A 20,384-nucleotide genomic window follows, 5' to 3' on the forward strand; every position below is an offset into this window, starting at 1 on the left:
TTCCATTCCTCTTCTCCTTCCTCTTTCCCTTCTTCCTCCCCCTCCTCCCCCTCCTCCTCCTCTTCACCCTCTTTTCCCTCTTCCTTCTCCTCCTCCTCCTCCCCCTCCTGGACTGGAGCCCAGTCCCAGTGGGATGGGTCAGTCTGTCCAACCACAGGCGATCCTGTCCATCCTCACCAACCCCCCGAGCTTCCACTGCCCCTTTCCCTCCTTCCCATCAACAACCCGCCCCCTCCAGCTTCCTTGGAGGAAGAAGGCTTGGAATTGAGTCCTTAATTAAAGGACTAATAATAGCAGGAACCTTTGGTGTATTGTCGGGGCGGTTCCTACGGAGCTGTTCCAGGCACGGGAGTGGGAAAAACCAGCCCAGCTCACAGAGCTTGTTGTGAATGTTCTCCACAGAGAGAGAAAATATTGGGGGATAAAAGGGAAATCCAAACAATCTTTTCACTCTTGCTGAGGTTTGCAAGGGGAACTGCTGGTGAAATAGGGATTCTTCAAGCTACTCTTTTTTTAATTGTTGGATTCTCCTTGACTTTGTGGCTTTTTGCAATTAGCTGAATGAATTGGTTGTTGAGAAACCTTTTAGTGGATCAACATTTCAGAATGCAGGAGAGAAACAATGCTCCAGAAATAGAATATCACTTAGTAGGGCGCAGATGAGTCTGGATTTGATTAAACAACATCATTGGAGAGAGACCTGAGTCAATTGTTTCTGGAAAATCTGGTTACTGTGCCTATAAATTCCAAGCTATTTTTTAAATTGTTTGAGTTTTTGCAACCTGTTTGACCTTATTAGTTCTGTTAAGCATCAGCTGCTACCTGGTTTTGTTCTACCCTTGTCAGCACGTTAATACAGGGTTTTGCTTCAGTATTTAATCCTCTTTTCTAGCACAGCCTGGATGTGGTGGGAGCAGTAAAACCTGCATGGTGCATGTGTGGAGAGAAACTATTAATTAGCCTTTATTTTACTGACTCTGCACAGGGAGAATAAAATCCCAGTTCTCTGTCAGTGCCCAGGATTTTCTGGGCAATCCTGGAAAGGGAAACTGAGGTGCCAACTCTGACTGGAGGGGAGCAGGGTGATCCTTCCCAGGGTGGAAGGAGAGGGGATTTCACATCCCTGGTGTGTTGGAAAAATCAGCTGCATCGTGGGCTGGAGTGGGAGGAATCCCCACGAGCTCTCTGAGCTTCTTGCAGCCTGATTTTCAGATGCAGATTTTGAAATAAGTATTGATACTGTTAAATTATAAACCTTATTAATTTGGGTGGCTCAGATGAGATTGGGGTGGAGTTCACCTCTGACCAACGGGGTTGGTGAAAGAGTCTCTGCCCATGTGGTTGGTTGGAGCACAGAGGGTAAATTATGTTGTGCTGCAGCAGTTCTTTAAAGAACATTTGGAAATGTCCTTTGAAATGCAACCCTTAGTTTGTCTAAGGCTGCAAAGCACTGGTCCAGCAGAAACGAGGGCCTGAGTTTTGGTTTGACCACTTAGATATTGTAGGAAAGTGGGAAGGACAACAGGAAATAGAGAAATACAGGATATAGACAATATAAAATATGAAAATGTAGAATAAGTGCCCCGTTTGTGGGCTGAGGGTGTGTAAAAGTTCTGGGGAGATTCAAGAGTTTGTATTAATCATCCTCTGTGTTTTGCAGGGTACAACTGAAATTGAAATTAGAAAGAAACCTGGTGGGTCTCTCTTGGTCTCCATGGATCAGGTGAATGCATCCTATGGAAGGAAGGATCGGACCAACAGTGTCATGACCGGGTTGACCAACACCCTGGTTGAGGGTAGGTGTGGTTTGGGGGCTCCAGGGTGACCTTAGAGCCCCTTCCAGGGCCTAAAGGGGCTCCAAGAGAGCTGGAGAGGGACTGGAGACAAGGGATGGAGGGACAGGACACAGAGAATGGCTTCCCACTGCCAGAGGGCAGGGTTAGGTGGGATATTGGGAAGAAATTCCTCCCTGTGATGGTGGGGAAAGCCCAGGCACAGGTTGCCCAGAGAAGCTGTGGCTGCCCCATCCCTGGAAGTGTCCCATTCCAGGGTGGAGCAACCTGGGCTAGTGGGAGGTGTCCCTGCCCATGGCAGGGGTTGGATGGGATGAACTTTAAGGTCCCTTCCAACCCAAACCTCTCTGGGACTCTGTGGCCTGTAAGGGAGCTGCTGAGGGGTGTAGGGTGGGGAGCACAGGCCCCAAATAGATCTGGGAGCTGGGGGCACCTGGCAGAGGATGCACATTCCCTGTGGATTTACGGAATTCAGCTCCCCCTGCCTTCAGGCACTTCGTGTTCACGCACTGGGTTTTGCCTAAACCTGCTCCTTTTCAGCCATTATTGAGGCAGAAGTGTTTGTTAGGCTTTATTTTACTTAGTTTTGCATCTGAATTACAGAGAGGTGGAAGTAAAGGCAGCAAAGAGCTGTAACTTCACACTAATGAGAATGCACAGGTCAGAGGGGTGAGACAACACCTGCTCCAGGTGATCTGTCCTCTACCATCTCCCAGGGGCTGGAGAGACCCTCCTTTGCTACAGTCCATGGGAGAAAAGGGCTGGAGCCACCCTGAGAGCTGCAGTGTGACAGCTGTCAAAAGGGAAGAAGGAGCTGCTGGCTGGTGGGAATTCTGGGATGGGCAGCACATGGAGATGCCACTTCCAAATATGTCACACAGGAGCCAGCAAGAATTTCTGAGCAGCAGCCACATGAGGTTGATGATCTCAAATTCCTGCTGTCTCCTGCAATAAATTTGTATGAAAACTAAATATACTTAGAAGCAGAGCAGGGTTCTGCTGCCGCTTCCCTCCTGCGCAGCCACCCACGGGCTCCAGAGCCACGGGCCTCCTTTGAAACTTCCCAAATTCCAAGGCAACTAAATACTAAGCAACCAGGGAACCAATGGGAAGGAGAGCACGGTGGTCCTTTCCCTCTACCCATGAGAAATAAAAGTTGAGCATTCACAGCTGCACAGCCCGACTGGAACCACAGCAAGTCAACAAACAGAGGGCGGAACTCCTCAGTTGGATTCCCTCCCTCCTTCCCCCCCTCCCAAGCACTTGAAATAAGGCAGTGTAAAAAAAAAAAAAGAAATAAAAAATGGACACGGCATCGTGTTTGATTTCTGTAAATGGATGTGGTTTGTCTTAATCAGGTTATTCCTGCTGAAAATCCTTCGCAGCATTATGTCATCTCTTTCCTCTTTTAGACCGGGGCCGTGTTCAGCACAGAATTCATCTCAGTTATTTAAAAACTGGCACCAAAGGCAGCTTAGAATCTGTAACTTTGGTTTAAACTGTTTTACCTTGATCGGTTCTGAGTTAAATATAGCCCTTCATTTGGAGTAATTTGCATTGAATCATAAAGCTCAGGGGGAGCACAGGGTTAGAGCTGCAGGTTTGGTGACCTGGGGCAGGGGTCGTGCAGCTCTTGTGTAAGGGCAGAGGAGGAGTCAGTGAAACTCAGTGTGATCATAAAATTATGGAATCCCAGAATCCTTGAGGTTGGAAAACCCCTCCAAAACCATCAAGTCCAACCTGTGGCCCATCCCCACCTTGTCCCCCAGCCCAGAGCACTGAGTGCCACCTCCAGTCCTTCCTTGGACACCTCCAGGGGTGGGGACTCCACCACCTCCCTGGGCAGCCCCTTCCAAGGCCTGACCACCCTTTCCATGCAGAAATTCCTCCCGATGTCCAACCTGTCCCAAAACTTGACCCAACTCTTCTGTCGTGGCCGTGGTCCTGCGGTTCATGGCTTTGTAACTCTTTGTCTTCAGCCTCAGAGGTGAAGCCTGACCCCTGTTTTGTTTTTTCCCTGTAGAGCTGGAGGAGTCCCAGAGGAAGTGCCCCCCTTGCTGGTACAAATTTGCCAACACGTTCCTGATCTGGGAGTGCCACCCGTACTGGATGAAGCTGAAGGAGATCGTGAACCTGATTGTCATGGACCCTTTTGTTGACTTGGCCATCACCATCTGCATCGTGCTGAACACGTTGTTCATGGCCATGGAGCACCACCCCATGACCCCCCAGTTTGAGCACGTGCTCTCTGTGGGAAATCTGGTAAGGGAGTGGTGGGAAATGCTCCCCCTGGATCTGCTCCTGCTGTGCCATGCAGAGCTTGTTGATACAGACTTAAAATTAGAAGAAATTGCACCGTCAAGATTTAGATCAAAACACCAACAAAAGCCACTCTTTGCCTGTTCTTTGTCTGTGTCTCCTCCCCACTCCAGGTTTTCACGGGGATTTTCACGGCAGAAATGTTCCTGAAGCTCATTGCCATGGATCCCTACTATTATTTCCAGGAAGGCTGGAACATCTTTGATGGGTTTATTGTCTCCCTCAGTTTGATGGAGCTGAGCCTGGCGGATGTGGAAGGACTTTCCGTGCTGCGATCTTTCCGATTGGTATTCCAAGTTCCAGCTCTTTTCCAGTGTTACTGTCATGGAACTTCTAGAAAGCTTAGAGTCCCAGAGTCATGGAATAGCCTGAGTTTGAAGGGACCCACAAGGATCATCCAGTCCAATTCCTGGCCCTGCACAGACACCCCAACAATCCCACCTTGTCCCTCAGAGCATTATCCAAACCCTCCTGGAGCTCTGGCAGCCTTGGGGAGCCCTGGGGAGCCTGGTCAGTGCCCAACCAGCCTCTGGGGGAGGAACCTTTCCCTGAGATCCAACCTGACCCTGCCCTGACACAGCTCCAGCCCTTCCCTTTACATGAGAAATGTTTCCTGTTTGCATGAGAAAAGGGAAAACCCACTTTTTTCTGGGTTTGGGGAGGACAGCATTGAAACGGTGCCATTTTTGTGGTCCCTTCTTACTTTACAAGCTCTGACTAACAGCTCGTTGCATTTGGGCAGGGAAGGGTGACTTTTCCTTGGGGAAGGGAGATCCGTGTGCATGGGATGACCAAGTGCAGAATACACAAACCCAAATTCCAAGTGGGGTTAAACATTCCCTGCTCCCACCGACCTCGACAGCATAAGATACAAACTGGTTGTTGTTCAGGCAGTTCTGCCTGATTTTCCTCATTTTTTTAAGATGAAACTCAGTGTCTTTTTTTTTTGTTTTTTGTTTGTTTGTTTGTTTTTTTCATAGCTGAGGGTCTTCAAACTGGCCAAGTCCTGGCCCACTCTGAACATGCTGATAAAAATCATCGGTAACTCAGTGGGTGCCTTGGGGAACTTGACCTTGGTGCTGGCCATCATCGTGTTCATCTTCGCCGTGGTGGGGATGCAGCTCTTCGGCAAAAGCTACAAGGAGTGTGTCTGCAAGATCAGTCAGGAGTGTGAGCTACCCCGCTGGCACATGCACGATTTCTTCCACTCCTTCCTTATTGTCTTCCGTGTGTTGTGTGGGGAATGGATTGAGACCATGTGGGATTGTATGGAAGTGGCAGGCCAGGCCATGTGCTTGATTGTCTTCATGATGGTCATGGTCATCGGAAATTTAGTGGTCAGTAAATGGTTACTGATGGGCTTTCTTGGTTGCCTCTGGGTGGGGTAGAGCTCGGGGAGACCACAGGATGAGGGAGTGGTGATTTGTGAGTCTGTTCCTGCTCTGTTGGGGTCCTTCATGGCCTTTAACTATGAACAGTCCCGTGGGCTTTGGTAGTACAATATTCTTTGCTTGGTGAGGGCCTTAAACAGTCGCCCACAAATCAAACATCCGAGCATTTTGAGGAACAAACCCTCAGCCCAAGGGGACAGACCCACACCTGGCCCGAGGAGTAAAAGAAGCTTAAAAGAAGCAGAACCTGGTGTTTTAATAGCCGGGAAATTGAATAATTTGGTGCCCTGAAGTGTTAAAATGAGGCTGGAAGTGTCTCCTAAAACCTGCCCACTGGCTCAGTCACGAGGTGCCGTCGTGTGCAGGAATGGGCTGGGAAGCTGCACGGCCCGTTGTGTGGGAGGCTGGACTAGATCATGACGGTTCCTTCTGGCCTTAAATTTTGTGAGGAAAAGCCCGTGGAGGAAAATGTGAGCAAGGATGAAGTCACATGAACCGGTCCCAAAGCCTTCCGAGTGGTGGTGGGAGCTCTCTCTGGGAGGACCCGTCTTGCCAAGGGGTTTTTGGCAAAACAAGTGTTGGGGATTGTCACTGGATGTGGGCAAGGAAATAGAGCTGGGAGGGATCACTCAGAATGCCAAGATTTGGCCCATTTTTTTTTTTTTGAGCCAGGGATGGGTCTAAACCTGTAAGGCTGAATTTAAATCCCTTGGGTGGTGGCTGCTGCTTCAGTCCCTCTCTGACACCTGTAGCCTGGAGCCTGCAAGGGGTTTGATGTCAGGGATCCTGTACCTGCAGCAGACCCCCAGGACCCCTCAGAGCCCTGTGCTACACTGGGGTCATCTTGCAGGATCAGGGTCTCGTTCCTTGAGCCCTGGGCACCTCAGCAGGTCTGTGGGACACCAGAGCCCATCCTCGGTGGTGTTTGGAGGCAAAGCAGGACTTGGGTCCTTTGGGAACACACCCCCATGGGTCAGCCCAGCATCACCTCTTCCCTTCCAGGTGCTGAACCTGTTCTTGGCCTTGCTGCTGAGCTCCTTCAGCGCCGACAACTTGGCGGCCACGGACGACGACGGGGAGATGAACAACCTGCAGATCTCGGTGATCCGCATCAAGAAGGGCATCGCCTGGACCAAGGCGAAGGTGCGGGAGTTCATGCACACCCACTTCAAGCAGAGGGAGGGCGACGAGGTGAAGCCCCTGGACGAGCTGTACGACAAGAAGGTGAACTGCATCGCCAACCACACCGGCGCCGACATCAACCGGGACATCGACTTCCAGAAGAACGGCAACGGCACCACGAGCGGCATCGGCAGCAGCGTGGAGAAGTACATCATCGACGAGGACCACATGTCCTTCATCAACAACCCCAACCTCACCGTGCGCGTCCCCATCGCCGTGGGCGAGTCGGACTTCGAGAACCTCAACACGGAGGATTTCAGCAGCGACACGGACCCCGACGGCAGCAAAGAGGTGGGAGGTGCTGGGGTGGAAGGGCTGGAGGTTCACTCATTGGAGTCGTTTGGCCCACTGGGAGGGAGAACTGGGTGGTTCCAGCACAAAATCTCTGCTTTGTGTCGTGGTGCTGTCTTTGTACTCAAGGCAGAAGTTCCTCATGCGAGCGGCTCTGTGGAAAGCCACAGATGCTTATAAAATGTGTAGAATAGAATCACAGAATGGCCTGGGTGGGGCAGGAGCTTAAAGATCATCTAGTCCAACCCCCCTGCCATGGACAGGGACACCTTTCATCATATCAGTGCTTAGTCCTGTTGACATGAGGCAGAAGGTGGGTCAGGATCTCGAGGAAACAACTTTCACTGCAGTAAATGTGGGGAACAAACTGTGGCTGAAGATCCATTATCTGCTGGGGACTGATTGTTGATTGGATTGGGGTTTGTTTTGTGTTCAGAAACTCGACGACACCAGCTCCTCTGAGGGCAGCACCATTGATATAAAGCCTGAGGTGGAAGAAGTCCCCGTGGAGGCACCGGAGGAGTACCTGGACCCAGATGCCTGTTTCACAGAAGGTGAGCTCTGGGTGAGGGAAAAGGTCTCTGAGCTGTTCTGGGGACTGATCTGCTATAAACTCACCTTAGGGTTAGACCAGCCTGGGTCAGGGCTGGCTCTCAGCTTATTTTGAGACCCTCCTTGGATGCTGGTGAACTAATTTAGAGGAATTTGCAGAGTGAAGGCCTTGGAGATGCAGTTGCCATTGCCAGGATGCAGATCATAGAACCACAGACTGGTTTGGGTTGGAAGGGACCTTAAAGATCATCCCACTCCACCCCCTGCCATGGGCAGGGACCCCTTCCACTATCCCAGGTTGCTCCAAGCTCTGTCCTTGGGCACTTCCAGGGATGGGGCAGCCACAACTTCTCTGGGCAACCTGTACCAGGGCCTCCCCCCCTCCCAGGGAGGAATTTCTAAAGAGTCACAGATGACCTGCAGTAGAACAAGCTGGTTTTTGTGCAGCTGGTGCCTTGAGTGCTCAGAAGCAGAGTACTTTTCCCCTCCTGTCTCTGGCTCCGTTACAGGTATTCCCATGGCAAAGATGCTTTAAATGGTTCAAGGTTATTTTATCAGCGAGTTTTCCATTCGTCCCCTCAAGTACCTGGACCTCACCGAGCAGAACGAGCTGATCTGTTCCCAAATTGGTGTTAATTGGGGTGCCCGGGCACAGGAGGTGGAGGAACAATCCCCAAAATCCTCAAGAATTATCCCCAAAATCCTCAAGAACGATCCCCCAAATCCTCAAGAACGCAGGAGTTCAAACTGAAACCCGCCGTGTTTGGTGTTGGTGGCATCCAAACCTGCTCCTAGAGGGCCTGAATGTTCTGTTCCTGCCTGGAATGCTGCATTCCCTGATCCTGGTTTGCCCTGTCCCCCCCTCAGGGTGCATGCAGCGCTGCAAGTGCTGCCAGGTCAACATCGAGGAAGGGCTGGGCAAGTCGTGGTGGACCTTGAGGAAAACCTGTTTCCTGATCGTGGAGCACAATTGGTTTGAGACTTTCATCATCTTCATGATCCTCCTGAGCAGTGGGGCTCTGGTGAGTGCAGGGGGTGGAGCCCAGGGGGGTGTGTTGAGCTCGGGGTGTCCAACTGTGCATAGGAAAAAGCAAAATTGGGGGGATTCTTCCCTGGAGAACAGCACAGCTCCTTCAGGGTGCTGTACAAAAGCCTTTATTGAGGATTTCAGTTTAGTTTAAACTAAGAACAAAGCCTCAAAGCCTGCAAATCTGGGTTCTGCTCATAGTTTGACCAGAAATGTGAGGATCTGGGGCGAGGTCAACCTGTGTCTAAGTCTAATTTCACAGAATCACAAAAATCCTGAAATCACTGAGGTGGGAAAACTCTCCAGTGCAACCTGTGACCAGGAATTTCCTTTTTTTGGGGGTTCTGTTTTTTTTTTTGTTTTTGGTTTAATGTTTGCAGCATTTCAACTACTCGAGCAGATAAAATTCACCGTGTAAGAAACATAATTCATTTTACTATGTACGACTTATATATTTTATATATATATAATATATATTTAACTCAGTATCATTTGAATAAGCTTCTGGATAACAGCATGGGACTGTGGAATAAATCCCGTGGAATGACACGAGCTCCTGGTTGTTCCCCAGGCTTTTGAGGATATTTACATAGAGCAGAGGAAAACCATCAGGACCATCCTGGAATATGCAGACAAGGTCTTCACCTACATCTTCATCCTGGAGATGCTGCTCAAGTGGTGTGCCTATGGATTTGTGAAGTTCTTCACCAACGCCTGGTGCTGGCTGGATTTCCTCATTGTGGCTGTATGTATCCCTCTCCTCCTTATTCCTGCTTGGAAAAAAAACGTGGTGGGGAAATGTTTCCTCCCGAGATCCATCCTAACTGAATCCCAGATTTAATGAGGTGCCAGATAATCTGTGAGTTTGCAAACCAAGGGGTCAAACCCTCGAGCCCTTTGGGGGTTTCCAGTGCCACTGTGGGATTTCTGCCCTGCAGAGGCCGAGGTTTTCCAGCCCTTGGGCTCTTCTGCTCAGCTGGAAACAGGATTTCTAGGAGACCTGCCCACGTGTGGAGCTGCTGGAAGGTGTTGCCAGATGTGATATTCCAAGGAATGGCATTCCCTGTAATCATTTTCTTGTGTTATTAACAACAAGGGGGTGATGAGGCAAAATCTCTCCAGTCCCCGAGGTCTGTTCCAAACTGGGAGCGTGTTTTTGGGGAGGATCTCAATACTTTGAAAGCTTTTTCCATGCAAAATGAAGTTCAACATCATCTTTCTTCAGTTCAAAATATCTAATTTAGCCCAGGGAAGAGAAAGCAGGACCACATGAAACCAGGTCAGAGCAGGAGTGAGGGACACGGTTGGTTGGGATAGATCAGCCCTGGAATCCCCTGCAGGACACCTTGGGAGGGAGGATAAAGAGGAGAATTTAAACAGGGAGCAGAACTTTGAGAATTAGAAGAAGAAAGACAACAGAGAGAAGTTTTAGCAATAGGTTTGGCTCTGAAGCACAGCAAGGGAATTCAAAATAAATGGAATTTGTGCTGTCCAGAGTGGCAGGAAATTATGAAATTCAGTAGGACTGGAGATCCAAAGAATTGCAAAACCAGGAACTTTAGAATCCCAAGTGCTTGGATTCTTTTAAAGCATTTCAGCACATCCGGCTGGGAATCAGTGGCCACAGTGAAAACCCCCAGGAGCCAGTGATTTAAAAAAGAATTCACAGTTTTTCCAAGCTTCTCCCTTGGAACATTCTGTGTATGATTCAGTTGCTGCTCAGCACCATTATCGCTCTGGAAATATTCCTGAGTAGGTGGAGGAACTATGCTTGGAATTCAGGGGCAGAAGTGACTCAAACTCCATGTTTCCTGTGGAAAAACTGAAATTTTAAATTGCTTTTTTTTCTAAAAAGTCCTCTCTGATCCCCTTTAACACCTTTCCTTGGGCACATCTGTAAGTCTTATTTTCTGACAATAACCCTGGATCTCTCTCACTGCCTGGAGATGAGGTACAGGTTTAATTCCAGCTGTTGGGAATGAAGTGCAGTTTAATGGGCAGATGTGGTCCAAATTTAATTTCCTTCCCAAGCATCTGGTGGAGGAAAAGATCAGGAACTTCCCAGGCAGGTAACATGTGCACAGGGAGGGAAGAAGGATCCAGAATTCCCAGGGCTTTAGGAGGAATTCCTTTTGCCCTGTGGTGTCTCAGGCAGGAGAGCTGCACATTTGTCTCTACAAAGAGTCTGAAGTGGGACTTTGAGATGCCAAAATGTCCCTTGATGAAATCTGGGCGATGCCTCGTGTCCTGTGGCTGTTAAATCACAGTTTTTTCCCCCCAAATTTTGGGATGTGGCGTGGATGGGGTTGGAGTGAGTCAGGACAGCAGGGAATGAGCCTTTGCACCCTAACGAAGCTCTTGGCTGTTATTTTGCAGGTTTGGTAGCATTGTCCAATCCCCTCCTCCTCCTCCTCCTCAGCCCCAAAGCTTCCTGGGTGTGTTTGTGAAGACTTTTTCTGGGTAATAATGAAGGATTCTGCTTTTCAGTCACTCTGGGATTCCCTTTGTCCGACCTGGTGCCTGCTGTGTCCTCCCTCGGAATGTGCCCGGGGAATAACCCTGGGAGACCCCTGAAAGCTCAAACAGCCTTTTTCTCTCATGGTCTTAGTGTCCTGCTCGGGAGTGAGGTGTTATCCCGAGGGGAAGAAGCTTTAAAAATGGGGGTTCAGTGAAGTCTGTGCCCTGTGTTCATGGAATCATGGAATCATGGAATGGTTTGGGTTGGAAGGGACCTTAAAGCTCATCCCATTCCACCCCCTGCCATGGGCAGGGACACCTTCCACTAGACCAGGTTGCTCAGAGCTCCATCCAGCCTTTAACACTTCCAGGATGGGGCATTCCAGTGTTATATTTACAGGGTAAATAGACCACACCTCCAAATCCACTGGATTTTCATGTTTGGGTCCAGGATTTTAACGTACCAAGGGCTCAGTCTCGTTCTGAGAGGGCTGAGTGTCCTTCAAAAGGCTTTGTTAGAATTTTTGGGACACTCCTGGGATCTCTGCTGGAACCTTTGGGATGCTCCTGGGCCTGGGTTTAATCAGTGGAATTTAAGATCAGATGGAAAGACCAGAGAGCTGCGTGGCCACACATTGTAGCCACTGATTTTTTGGGGCACATATCACGGAATCCTGGAATGGTTTGGGTTGGAAGGGACCTTAAACATCACCTAATTCCAAGTCCCTTCCAGAGCAGGGACACTTTTCATATGAAGGTGGAGAAAGCACAAATAAGATGAAATCTCAATTTTCCCATGTGTTTATGCATTAGAAATCTGGTTCTGAAATTTCCCTGGAATATCTGTGGAATAAGAATCATCCTTATGATTAATTTCACATTTTTATCCTAAAATCCCTTTTAAAAAAGAATGGTACATGGGAAGTGTCCTATTCTGAAAACACAGCTCAACCCCTACCTGTTCCAGGAGGAGTTCTCGTGTTTTTCCATTATTTGTTGCTCTGTATTGATGTCTTTTTATTCCTTAAAAAAGGTTGGCATATCTGTTTCTTATCTGTCTCTGTGTGGTAGCAGCAAAAATGGGAATAGTGGATGGTGTCTGTAGCTGTTCACACATGGCAGAGTCACGTCTGGGACTTGGTGGGTTTAAGGATATTTTGATAGTTCCCACCTGCAGAGCCTAAATGTGACTCCAGGCTGATGAACAAGGTTGTCTTTGCCGTTGGAAAAGCTTTGGGAAGTGGATCTGAAAGCTGTGTTTGGTGTTTGAGTTTGGTGTGTGAGTTTTGGGTTTGGTGTGTGAGTCCGAGCAGCCGCCCGTGTGGAAAACAGGCACATCCGCCCTCGTCCTGCCTTGGGGACAGTCCCAAGGGTCACTGGGACAGTCCCAAGGGTCACTGGGACACTCCCAAGGGTCACTGGGGCTTGGGACAGGCAGAAAGCACAACTGGAGTGTGCGACAGGCAGGAAGAACACCCCCAATCCCTGGGATTTCAGGCAGGAGCAGCCGGAGCGGGAGCCGGAGCGGCCCCGGCGGGGTCGGTGCTCAGGTTCCCTGGAGTTGTTTGTTCAGTCCTGGCTGAGGTGGGAGAGGCCTCAGCGGTGAGAGCTGGGTGTGCAGTGAGTGTATTTATCTGTATTCTTTCCCATAGGTACCTTTAACATTTGTCTGGCTTAAATTTCATGGGCGCCGCCGGGATCCCGCCGCCGGTGCAGGGCGAGGGTAAGGCTTTTGTCCTCGTTTGGGCTCTTCCTTCCAAACAGCCCCCTCTCCGTGTGTGTCTCTGCCTCTCTCTCACTGATCTCTCCCCTCTGTTCTTTTCTCAGCCTCATTATTTCCTTCCAGGTCGGTTCAGTCAAGTGAAGTAGGCAGCTGGTGTCATGGCTTCGGTATTTGGGGCGGCCCAGGTTGGCTCCTGGGCTGGGCAATCAGGGTTAGGGGATCCAATCTAACAGTCTGGAACCTTTTTTTTCCTTTCTTTTTTTTTTTTTTTTTTTTTCTTTTTTTTTTTTTTTTTTCTTTTTTTTTTTTTTTTCTTTTTTTTTTTTTTTTTCTCCTTCTGTTTGTTTTTTTTTTTTTTCCGTTTTTTTTTTCTCTCTCTTTTGTTTCTGTTTTCTGTGTAGGTCTCTTTAGTCAGCCTTATAGCTAATGCCCTGGGCTACTCGGAACTAGGTGCCATAAAGTCCCTTAGGACACTAAGAGCCTTGAGGCCTTTAAGAGCGTTGTCCCGATTTGAGGGGATGAGGGTAAGATTCCATTAGCAGCTGATCCTTCTGCATGCCCGTGGAGCGGTTTCTTTTTAAAAGCATGCTAGAACCGATCAAAAAACCGGTGGGAAGAAAATTCCAAACAGAATCATGATGCAGCTGCTGACTCTGATCACCTCTACGTGGATGCCCCCTCACCCCTGCCCACCGCTGCACCCTCCCCTCTAACCAAGGGAGATGCATAAAAGCTGCCTCATTACATTAATTACTGGCCCAAACCCACCTTGCCATTCGTAGCCGATGTCGACACTTGGCTGTTCTCATTTGGCCTGGCTTTGACCTCGAGCATCCGAGGGGCTTCTCAGCTGGAACTTTTCCGGTCTAGGGAGAATCACCAGGTGCAAAGAAGCAGAACTGGAACCACCTCGGGGTCTCCGGCCCCCTCCGAGCGTTGGCTGTTGGTGGAATTGGACTGAAAGACTCTGGCTTGAGGGGGGTTGGACAAAAAAAGCAATTTGGCTGCCAGGGGAAAAGGCTGCTGCCTCTCGGGGGGTCACTGCAGGAAGGGACTGGGGGGAGCTCAGCTGGTTGAAAACTTTTGGTTTCATTCCTCTTGTTGCACCTTGTTGTTCTCGGTCCAGTCTGGTGGCGACTGGCAGCCTTGTCTGGTAGTGAAGCTTTTCCTTTCTACCCCCTTCCCTTTTTCCATGCTTTTTGGTCCCTGTCCTGTCGCTGTGGAACCAGAACGAAGCACAAGCAAAGCATTGAACTTAACAAGCTTTCCTCAAATTGGAACCACTCCCTTGGGGATGTCAATTATTGCAGTGTCTCGCTGCTTTGCCACTAATATTCTGTATTTTGGTGCTTTTTTTTTTTCCCCCCCAATTGGGATTGAAATAGTCAAATAGTCTCCTATGAACATGCAAAAAAAAATATTGTCTAGTAGAAAAAATGAAGTAAAGGGTGTTTTGTATTAATGGATTTCCCAGGTGATCTTAGAACGGTAATGTGGGTTTTGTGCTAAATCCCAGTTAGCTCATAATCAGAGATATTACAGGAGATAAAATTATGCATTTTAAATGAAAAGGGAAGGGAAGAGCAGTTGCTGTTTTACTTCAGGGTCTGATTGGAGCAATTCCACCGGGATCCTTCTGGAGCAATTCCACCTGGATCCTTCTGATCTTTGGATTTGCTGGAGTGTAACTGAGCCCAAAATCCAGTGTGAGAGGGGCACTGAGCTGAGCAGGGATCCTCAAATTCCATAGGAAGTGATAGAAATACACGGGATCCAAACCCAAAGAGGAGTGTTTCTTCCCTAAGGCCTCACCCTGCTGTTATTTCTTTGTGTCATTGGTTTAATTCTAAATTTGATGGTATGATAACGGCACAAAGGATGAAAACTTCCCCTGGACACAAAGGCAGAGCTTTTGCTGGGCTGGGTTCAGGTCCCACCCAAGAGTTTGATCACAAAAAACAGGCCTAGCACTAGACCTGGGGATATTAAAGCTGTTTTTAAGCCGTGCTGGAGAGAAGATTTGTGATGCACAGTCAGGAAATGCTCGTCCTGAAAGTGGGGGGTTTTTCACTGCAGCAGAATTTGTAGTTACAGCTTAGCCCTGTTAGGTACCCAAAGCCAATTATTTCTCCTTTTTTTTGACCTGAAGACAAGTGTCCCTGCCCCGTCCAACCAGACCAGTTCCTCTGAGCCAGAGAACACAGGTCTGAAATGCCTTTGTAAAGGAGACCCAAACTGGAGTTCTTTGCTTTTCTCTCCTCCATGACAAATCTGCATTTCCAGGGGCTTGCTCTGCTCTGGGCTCAGTCAGGGAGTTTGACAGTGGTGCTGTGGGATGTGCATGTTTTCTTGTCAGTCTGCACACAAAAGCCATGTTCCTCCTCTCCCATCTCCTGGAAAGCTCTGTCAATTTAAACAACTCTCAGTGCCCATATTTCAGGGGGATTTCACCAGTGAGAACTGGAATAAACCAATTTATAGATGGGAGGATCTGACCCAAAAAGCCCCCCCCGGTGTTGGTGTCCAGCAGCTGAACATCCTGTTGGGATGAAGGGAGGATAAGAGCAAAGGCTGGACCCTCACCCATACCTGCAGCCCTCCCTGGGTGCAGTGATGAATTTGTGACATGATTTTACAGTTGGAGTGTGAGACTCTCTCTCTCTAGATCACCGTGGGCTTCAATTTTCCTCCAGAACGGCCTGGGTTGGAAAGGACCTTAAAGATCATCCACTCCCAACCCCCTGCCACGGGCAGGGACACCTTCCACTAGTCCAGGTTGCTCCAAGCCCTGTCCATGAGCTGCTGTGAGGGGGACAGGGGTTTGCTGCAGCACTTGTTGTGTGTGGTGGTGGCATCCAGCCACAAAAGGGATGTTGTAGGAGCAGAGAGGGGACCAGGACCAGCTGTGGTTCAGCTGCTGCCACCTGAGAACTCCCAAACCCCCGTGCAGCCGAGTCGTCTTTCGAAACCGAGGCAGAGGGGTAACAACAGTTTAGATTCTCTTCGTCTATTAAAGGGACCTAAATTAGGAGATCATAATAAAAGATTTAATATCCTGCTGACCTACCTCTATTAAAAGCCTCAGAGCTTGCATTTGGTCACGTGGTGGCCAGGGATGCTCAGGGACACGGTGCTCCCAAACTGGGAGAGGCTAAAATTAGGTGACGGCTCCCACAAAACCCATCCTCGTTCCCACCACCTTTGCTGCTGTCTGGAGGAAGGAACATGGCTTTTCTGTCTCCTTGAGCCTGCCCAGCTGCATGCTCAGCTGTCTGCCTGGGGCAACATGACTGGCCTTGCTTTTAGTCACAATATGATCTCGGTGTTACTCAGTGTGACCAGAGCGATGCCGGGCTTGGTCCTGTCCCCCCTGGCCCTGGGTGGGAGCAGGATCAGGCTCCGGAGTGAAAACAGCCTTGTTTGAACGTGGGGAATGGCCGGAGGGGGCCACTGGCTGATTAAAAAAAACCCCATGGAATCCACGAGCAAAAGTGTCCTCACACTTGGCTCTGAGAAAATTCCAGCTAGGAAGGAGCCTGTTTGTTCCGACAAAGAGAGTCTGAGCACATCCCCCCCTTCCTCCCTAAAATAACACGAAATAATCGTTGTTGAACCGAAGAACAACTGATCCAAAGTTGAACTCTCTGTCCACCCAACAACCTGGCCTGTTTTATTCTGAAAACAGAGCTTCCCCAGGTGGCTTTGGAGCGGAATTTGTCACGGCTTGGAATAAGTTCACTGCCGGCTCCTGTGCCGGTGTGTCAGTGGCCCGACCCCTGTTCCCCCCCCGAAAACAGCTGTACTGATGCTCGCTGTCTCCTGCCTCGTGTCTTATACTGAAACTTTTTCCCACCCCTTCCAACACAGGTGGTTGTCAACGCCTTGGTTGGCGCTATCCCTTCCATTATGAATGTCTTGTTGGTCTGCCTTATCTTCTGGCTGATTTTCAGCATTATGGGGGTTAACCTGTTTGCCGGGAAATATCATTACTGCTTTAATGAAACAGCTGAGCACCGCTTTGAGATAGATGTTGTTAACAACAAGACAGACTGCGAACTTCTGATGTCACCCAACTCCACGGAGATCCGGTGGAAGAATGTGAAAATTAACTTTGACAACGTTGGGGCAGGATATCTGGCTCTCCTGCAAGTTGTGAGTTTGGCCTTTCACTGTTCTTTTATTGGGGACTAATAAAAGTATCAGCAAACTGCTCCTGATGGCTTTCAAATGCTTCCCTCTCTCTGTGAAATACAGTGTCCCCTCAACCCCCCCTTGGGTTTGGGGCTGCAATAAAATGGCCATTTTATCTTTCCTCCCTTCCCCAGTGTGTGGGTCTCCCCTCACAGCAAAGGGGCCCCAGGTCTGTCCACTTGCACTTGACCTTGTTGGACCTCACGAGGTTCCCATGGACCAACTTCTCGAGCTTGACTGATTTCACTTAAATCAAAAGAGAAGTAATGTTAAACTTCACTATACAGGGCCATCAAGAGGGCCAAGGAGTCCTTGAGCTGGCTCAGGTCAGGCTTGTTCTTGTATTTTGGGTGAATTCTGTCTCAGAGAACATGTGTTTTCTTTGCCAGGCCACATTCAAGGGCTGGATGGACATCATGTATGCAGCAGTAGATTCCAGAAAGGTGAGACCCCAATCTCCCCTCCCCATATTTCACTCTGCTCTTCTGTGGTAAAAATCAGGAGTGAGAATTGCAGAGCTGTGCTTGTAGCATGTTTTTAATGCTGGGATTGTTCCCTTTGCTCTGTTGCTCTGATGAGTTAAAAGACGCTCAAGGAAATCCCAAAAAAGGGCAGGTTCTTCCAGTTGCTTTTTTTGTTCTACTCCTCCTGGAGTAGAAATACAGTGAAGGAAATAATAACAACTATAGATTTAATCATCAGAGTAAATTATGGGGAGGAATTAGCCAGAAGATCCCCCATGAACCTGTGTCTGCATGGGAGCATTGGTGTGAATCCAAGTTTGGAATTATGTCTGGGCTGGAGTCGTTCCTCAGGCACTTTTCTGGTTCTTCCCTGCTGGAATCATGCAAATACCATGAATTCCTTTTTATTTTCTTTCTTTCCCCCCCTCCCTCCTCTTCTCTTGATTTTGTATGAAAATATTTTTAAATGGGTTTTCTTGTCCTGCACTGAATGCAGGTTGGAAACAAGTATGGCTGTGTCAGGGCAGTGTAAAAATGTTCTTCTCTTCTCTGATCTTTTTGGTGTCACATCTTCAAAAGGAAGAGCTTGGAAACACCACCAGTCTCGTTTTGCCTGTATTTGTATGATGTCTTTGAAATGTCATTTGTTCCTCTTCTCACCTCTCCCCTTCAGCAAGAAGAGCAACCCAAGTACGAGGACAACATTTACATGTACATCTATTTTGTCATCTTCATCATCTTCGGCTCCTTTTTCACCCTGAACTTGTTCATTGGTGTCATCATCGACAACTTCAACCAACAGAAGAAAAAGATAAGTGATCTGTGTTTGCTGCTGTGATCTCTTGTGATCTGTGCTTGTTGGGCCTTCAGGCTGGTGGGTTTTTCTCCAAAATTAAGTCAGTTTGGGGCACAAACCTCCTTCCTTAGAGCTCCCTGTGCCTCAGTCCCTGCCCAGCCCTGTGGGACTGGCTGAGCAGGATCAGGGGTGCAAGAGGCAGCCCAAGGCTTGATTTAAGCTCCAGCCACATTAGACATTTTCCCTAGACTACATTTTCATGCATTTTGGGGTGGGTTTGTGCCTTGACTAAAATGCAGGCTTGGGAGCAAGGTGCCTTCCTGCCTGTCTCTCATCTGCTGCTTTTCTTCCAAGTCAACCTGAGGATTTGCATCCTGTAAATGCCTCCACACCTGTTTAGAGAGGGGATGGGAAGGAGGCAGTGCAATGAAACAGGTCATTCTTAGGAAAAATACTCCTTTTTAAGGGAAGATCAGTCCACTTGGGCATTAGTGTGAGTTATTTCTGTCTGAAAGAGCTGCCCACCAACCTCCCAGCTGGCAGGGTCTCCTCCTGCCTGAGCTGGGCTTTATCCCTTCTGCTGCACGAGCTGATTGTAACCAGTTTTCCTTTTGCCCCTTTACTTTGGAGGTCAAGACATTTTCATGACAGAAGAACAAAAGAAGTACTACAATGCCATGAAAAAACTGGGCTCAAAGAAGCCTCAAAAACCCATTCCCCGACCTCTGGTGAGTACGTTGGAGGGAAGTGAGGGGGGAACCTGCAGAGCAGATTTCAAAGGAGCTTTGGCTCCAAAAAGCATCCTTTGTTCTAACTCATGCTGGGCTCCACCTCACCCAGTTCTTGTCGTTGTAACTCAGGTATCAGCTGGGAAAGGTTAAACAGCTCGTGCTGGGGTTGGTGTTAATCAGTTCCCATCACTTGAATCAAAGAAATAATCCCCAAACTCTGGTGAGAGGCCAGAGATGGGGAGTAGGAGCCTCCTGGCACTAGTGAGGAGGGCCTGGGGCAGTTATCCAGCCTTGGGGGCTGCACTGATGCACCTTTCCCTGCTTTCTGAAAGGCTTTGCACCCCTCAGAGAGCCAAAAAGGCTTTTGGGGTGAGTCCCTCAGATCCTGCACGTTTAAGGTGCCTGCTGCTGGGACTACACTGATGCCAGGACACAAAAGGGGTTGGATTCTCCTCCAGGTACCCAGCAGTCAGTCACCAGGGAGAGGTGGACCTGGCTGCTTTCCCTGGTCATGACTGGAGGTGCTTCACCCTCCCCTTGGGCTCAGCAAAGAGGAAGATCTGCTGTTAGTAGGGCTGTAGCAACATGTTGGGGTGCAAACAGCAGCATTTCCCTGCCTTTCCCCTAAACAGACTGAACTGTGGGCAGGGTTTGCCTTGAAAGCTCCCTCAGCAATGCCCTCATCCCTCTTCCCACCAACAGTGAAATCATTTGTTGCCTTATGATAGATCAGGAAGAAATTCCTCCCTGTGAGGGTGGGAGGGCCCTGGCACGGGTTGCCCAGAGAAGCTGTGGCTGCTCCATCCCTGGGAGTGTTCCAGGCCATGTTGGAGCAACCTGGGCTAGTGGAAGGTGCCCCTGCCCGTGGCCAGGGGGTGGAATGGGGTGAGTTTTCCCCCCACGATTCCACGACCCGTGTTCCAACCCCGCCCCTCGTCTCTCCCGCGGCGCAGAACCGCATCCAGGGCGCCGTGTTCGACTTCGTCACCCAGCAAGCCTTCGACATCGTCATCATGATGCTCATTTGCCTCAACATGGTGACCATGATGGTGGAGACGGACACGCAGAGCAAGCAGATGGAGGACATCCTGTACTGGATCAACTTCGTCTTCGTCATCTTCTTCACGTGCGAGTGCGTGCTGAAGATGTTCGCCCTGCGCCACTACTATTTCACCATTGGCTGGAACATTTTTGACTTCGTGGTCGTGATTCTGTCCATTGTGGGTAAGTGGGACACCTCTCAGGGCTCTGGGGGGGCCAGGCTGTCTCGGTGTGTTCTGCTCCTTGAAGGGTTTTCGAGGTTCTCTTTTTAAGCCTCGCGAAGGGACCGCGGCAGATTTTGGCAGCCCAAAATCCTGGCTGATGCCTCCTCCCCCCTGCTCTGGAATTCCTTTGCAGTTGTGTGGAGTGAACCACTTGACAGTTGCTCTCCTTGTTTTTTATAAACAGGAGTTTCACTCGCCCCAT

General features: G+C 49.3%; 1 protein-coding gene across 2 annotated transcripts in view; it reads left to right on the forward strand.

The window, feature by feature from the left end:
- Window positions 1–20,384, forward strand: part of SCN8A (sodium voltage-gated channel alpha subunit 8) — a 51,805-nt gene that overhangs the window by 28,368 nt on the left and 3,053 nt on the right. For both annotated transcript variants that reach the window (XM_027699050.1, XM_027699049.1), the window contains exons 13-26: window positions 1,661–1,796; window positions 3,817–4,055; window positions 4,226–4,399; window positions 5,093–5,449; window positions 6,506–6,976; window positions 7,413–7,530; window positions 8,396–8,550; window positions 9,127–9,300; window positions 13,137–13,259; window positions 16,603–16,887; window positions 17,316–17,369; window positions 18,064–18,201; window positions 18,810–18,914; window positions 19,871–20,141. In XM_027699050.1, coding sequence (XP_027554851.1) covers window positions 1,661–1,796; window positions 3,817–4,055; window positions 4,226–4,399; window positions 5,093–5,449; window positions 6,506–6,976; window positions 7,413–7,530; window positions 8,396–8,550; window positions 9,127–9,300; window positions 13,137–13,259; window positions 16,603–16,887; window positions 17,316–17,369; window positions 18,064–18,201; window positions 18,810–18,914; window positions 19,871–20,141 — 2,800 coding nt within the window. The remainder of the gene's footprint in view (window positions 1–1,660; window positions 1,797–3,816; window positions 4,056–4,225; window positions 4,400–5,092; window positions 5,450–6,505; window positions 6,977–7,412; window positions 7,531–8,395; window positions 8,551–9,126; window positions 9,301–13,136; window positions 13,260–16,602; window positions 16,888–17,315; window positions 17,370–18,063; window positions 18,202–18,809; window positions 18,915–19,870; window positions 20,142–20,384) is intronic.

The sequence above is a fragment of the Neopelma chrysocephalum genome, unplaced genomic scaffold (genome assembly GCF_003984885.1).
Source record: "Neopelma chrysocephalum unplaced genomic scaffold, ASM398488v2 Primary Assembly neopelma1_136, whole genome shotgun sequence".
In the NCBI taxonomy this organism is placed as follows: domain Eukaryota; kingdom Metazoa; phylum Chordata; class Aves; order Passeriformes; family Pipridae; genus Neopelma; species Neopelma chrysocephalum.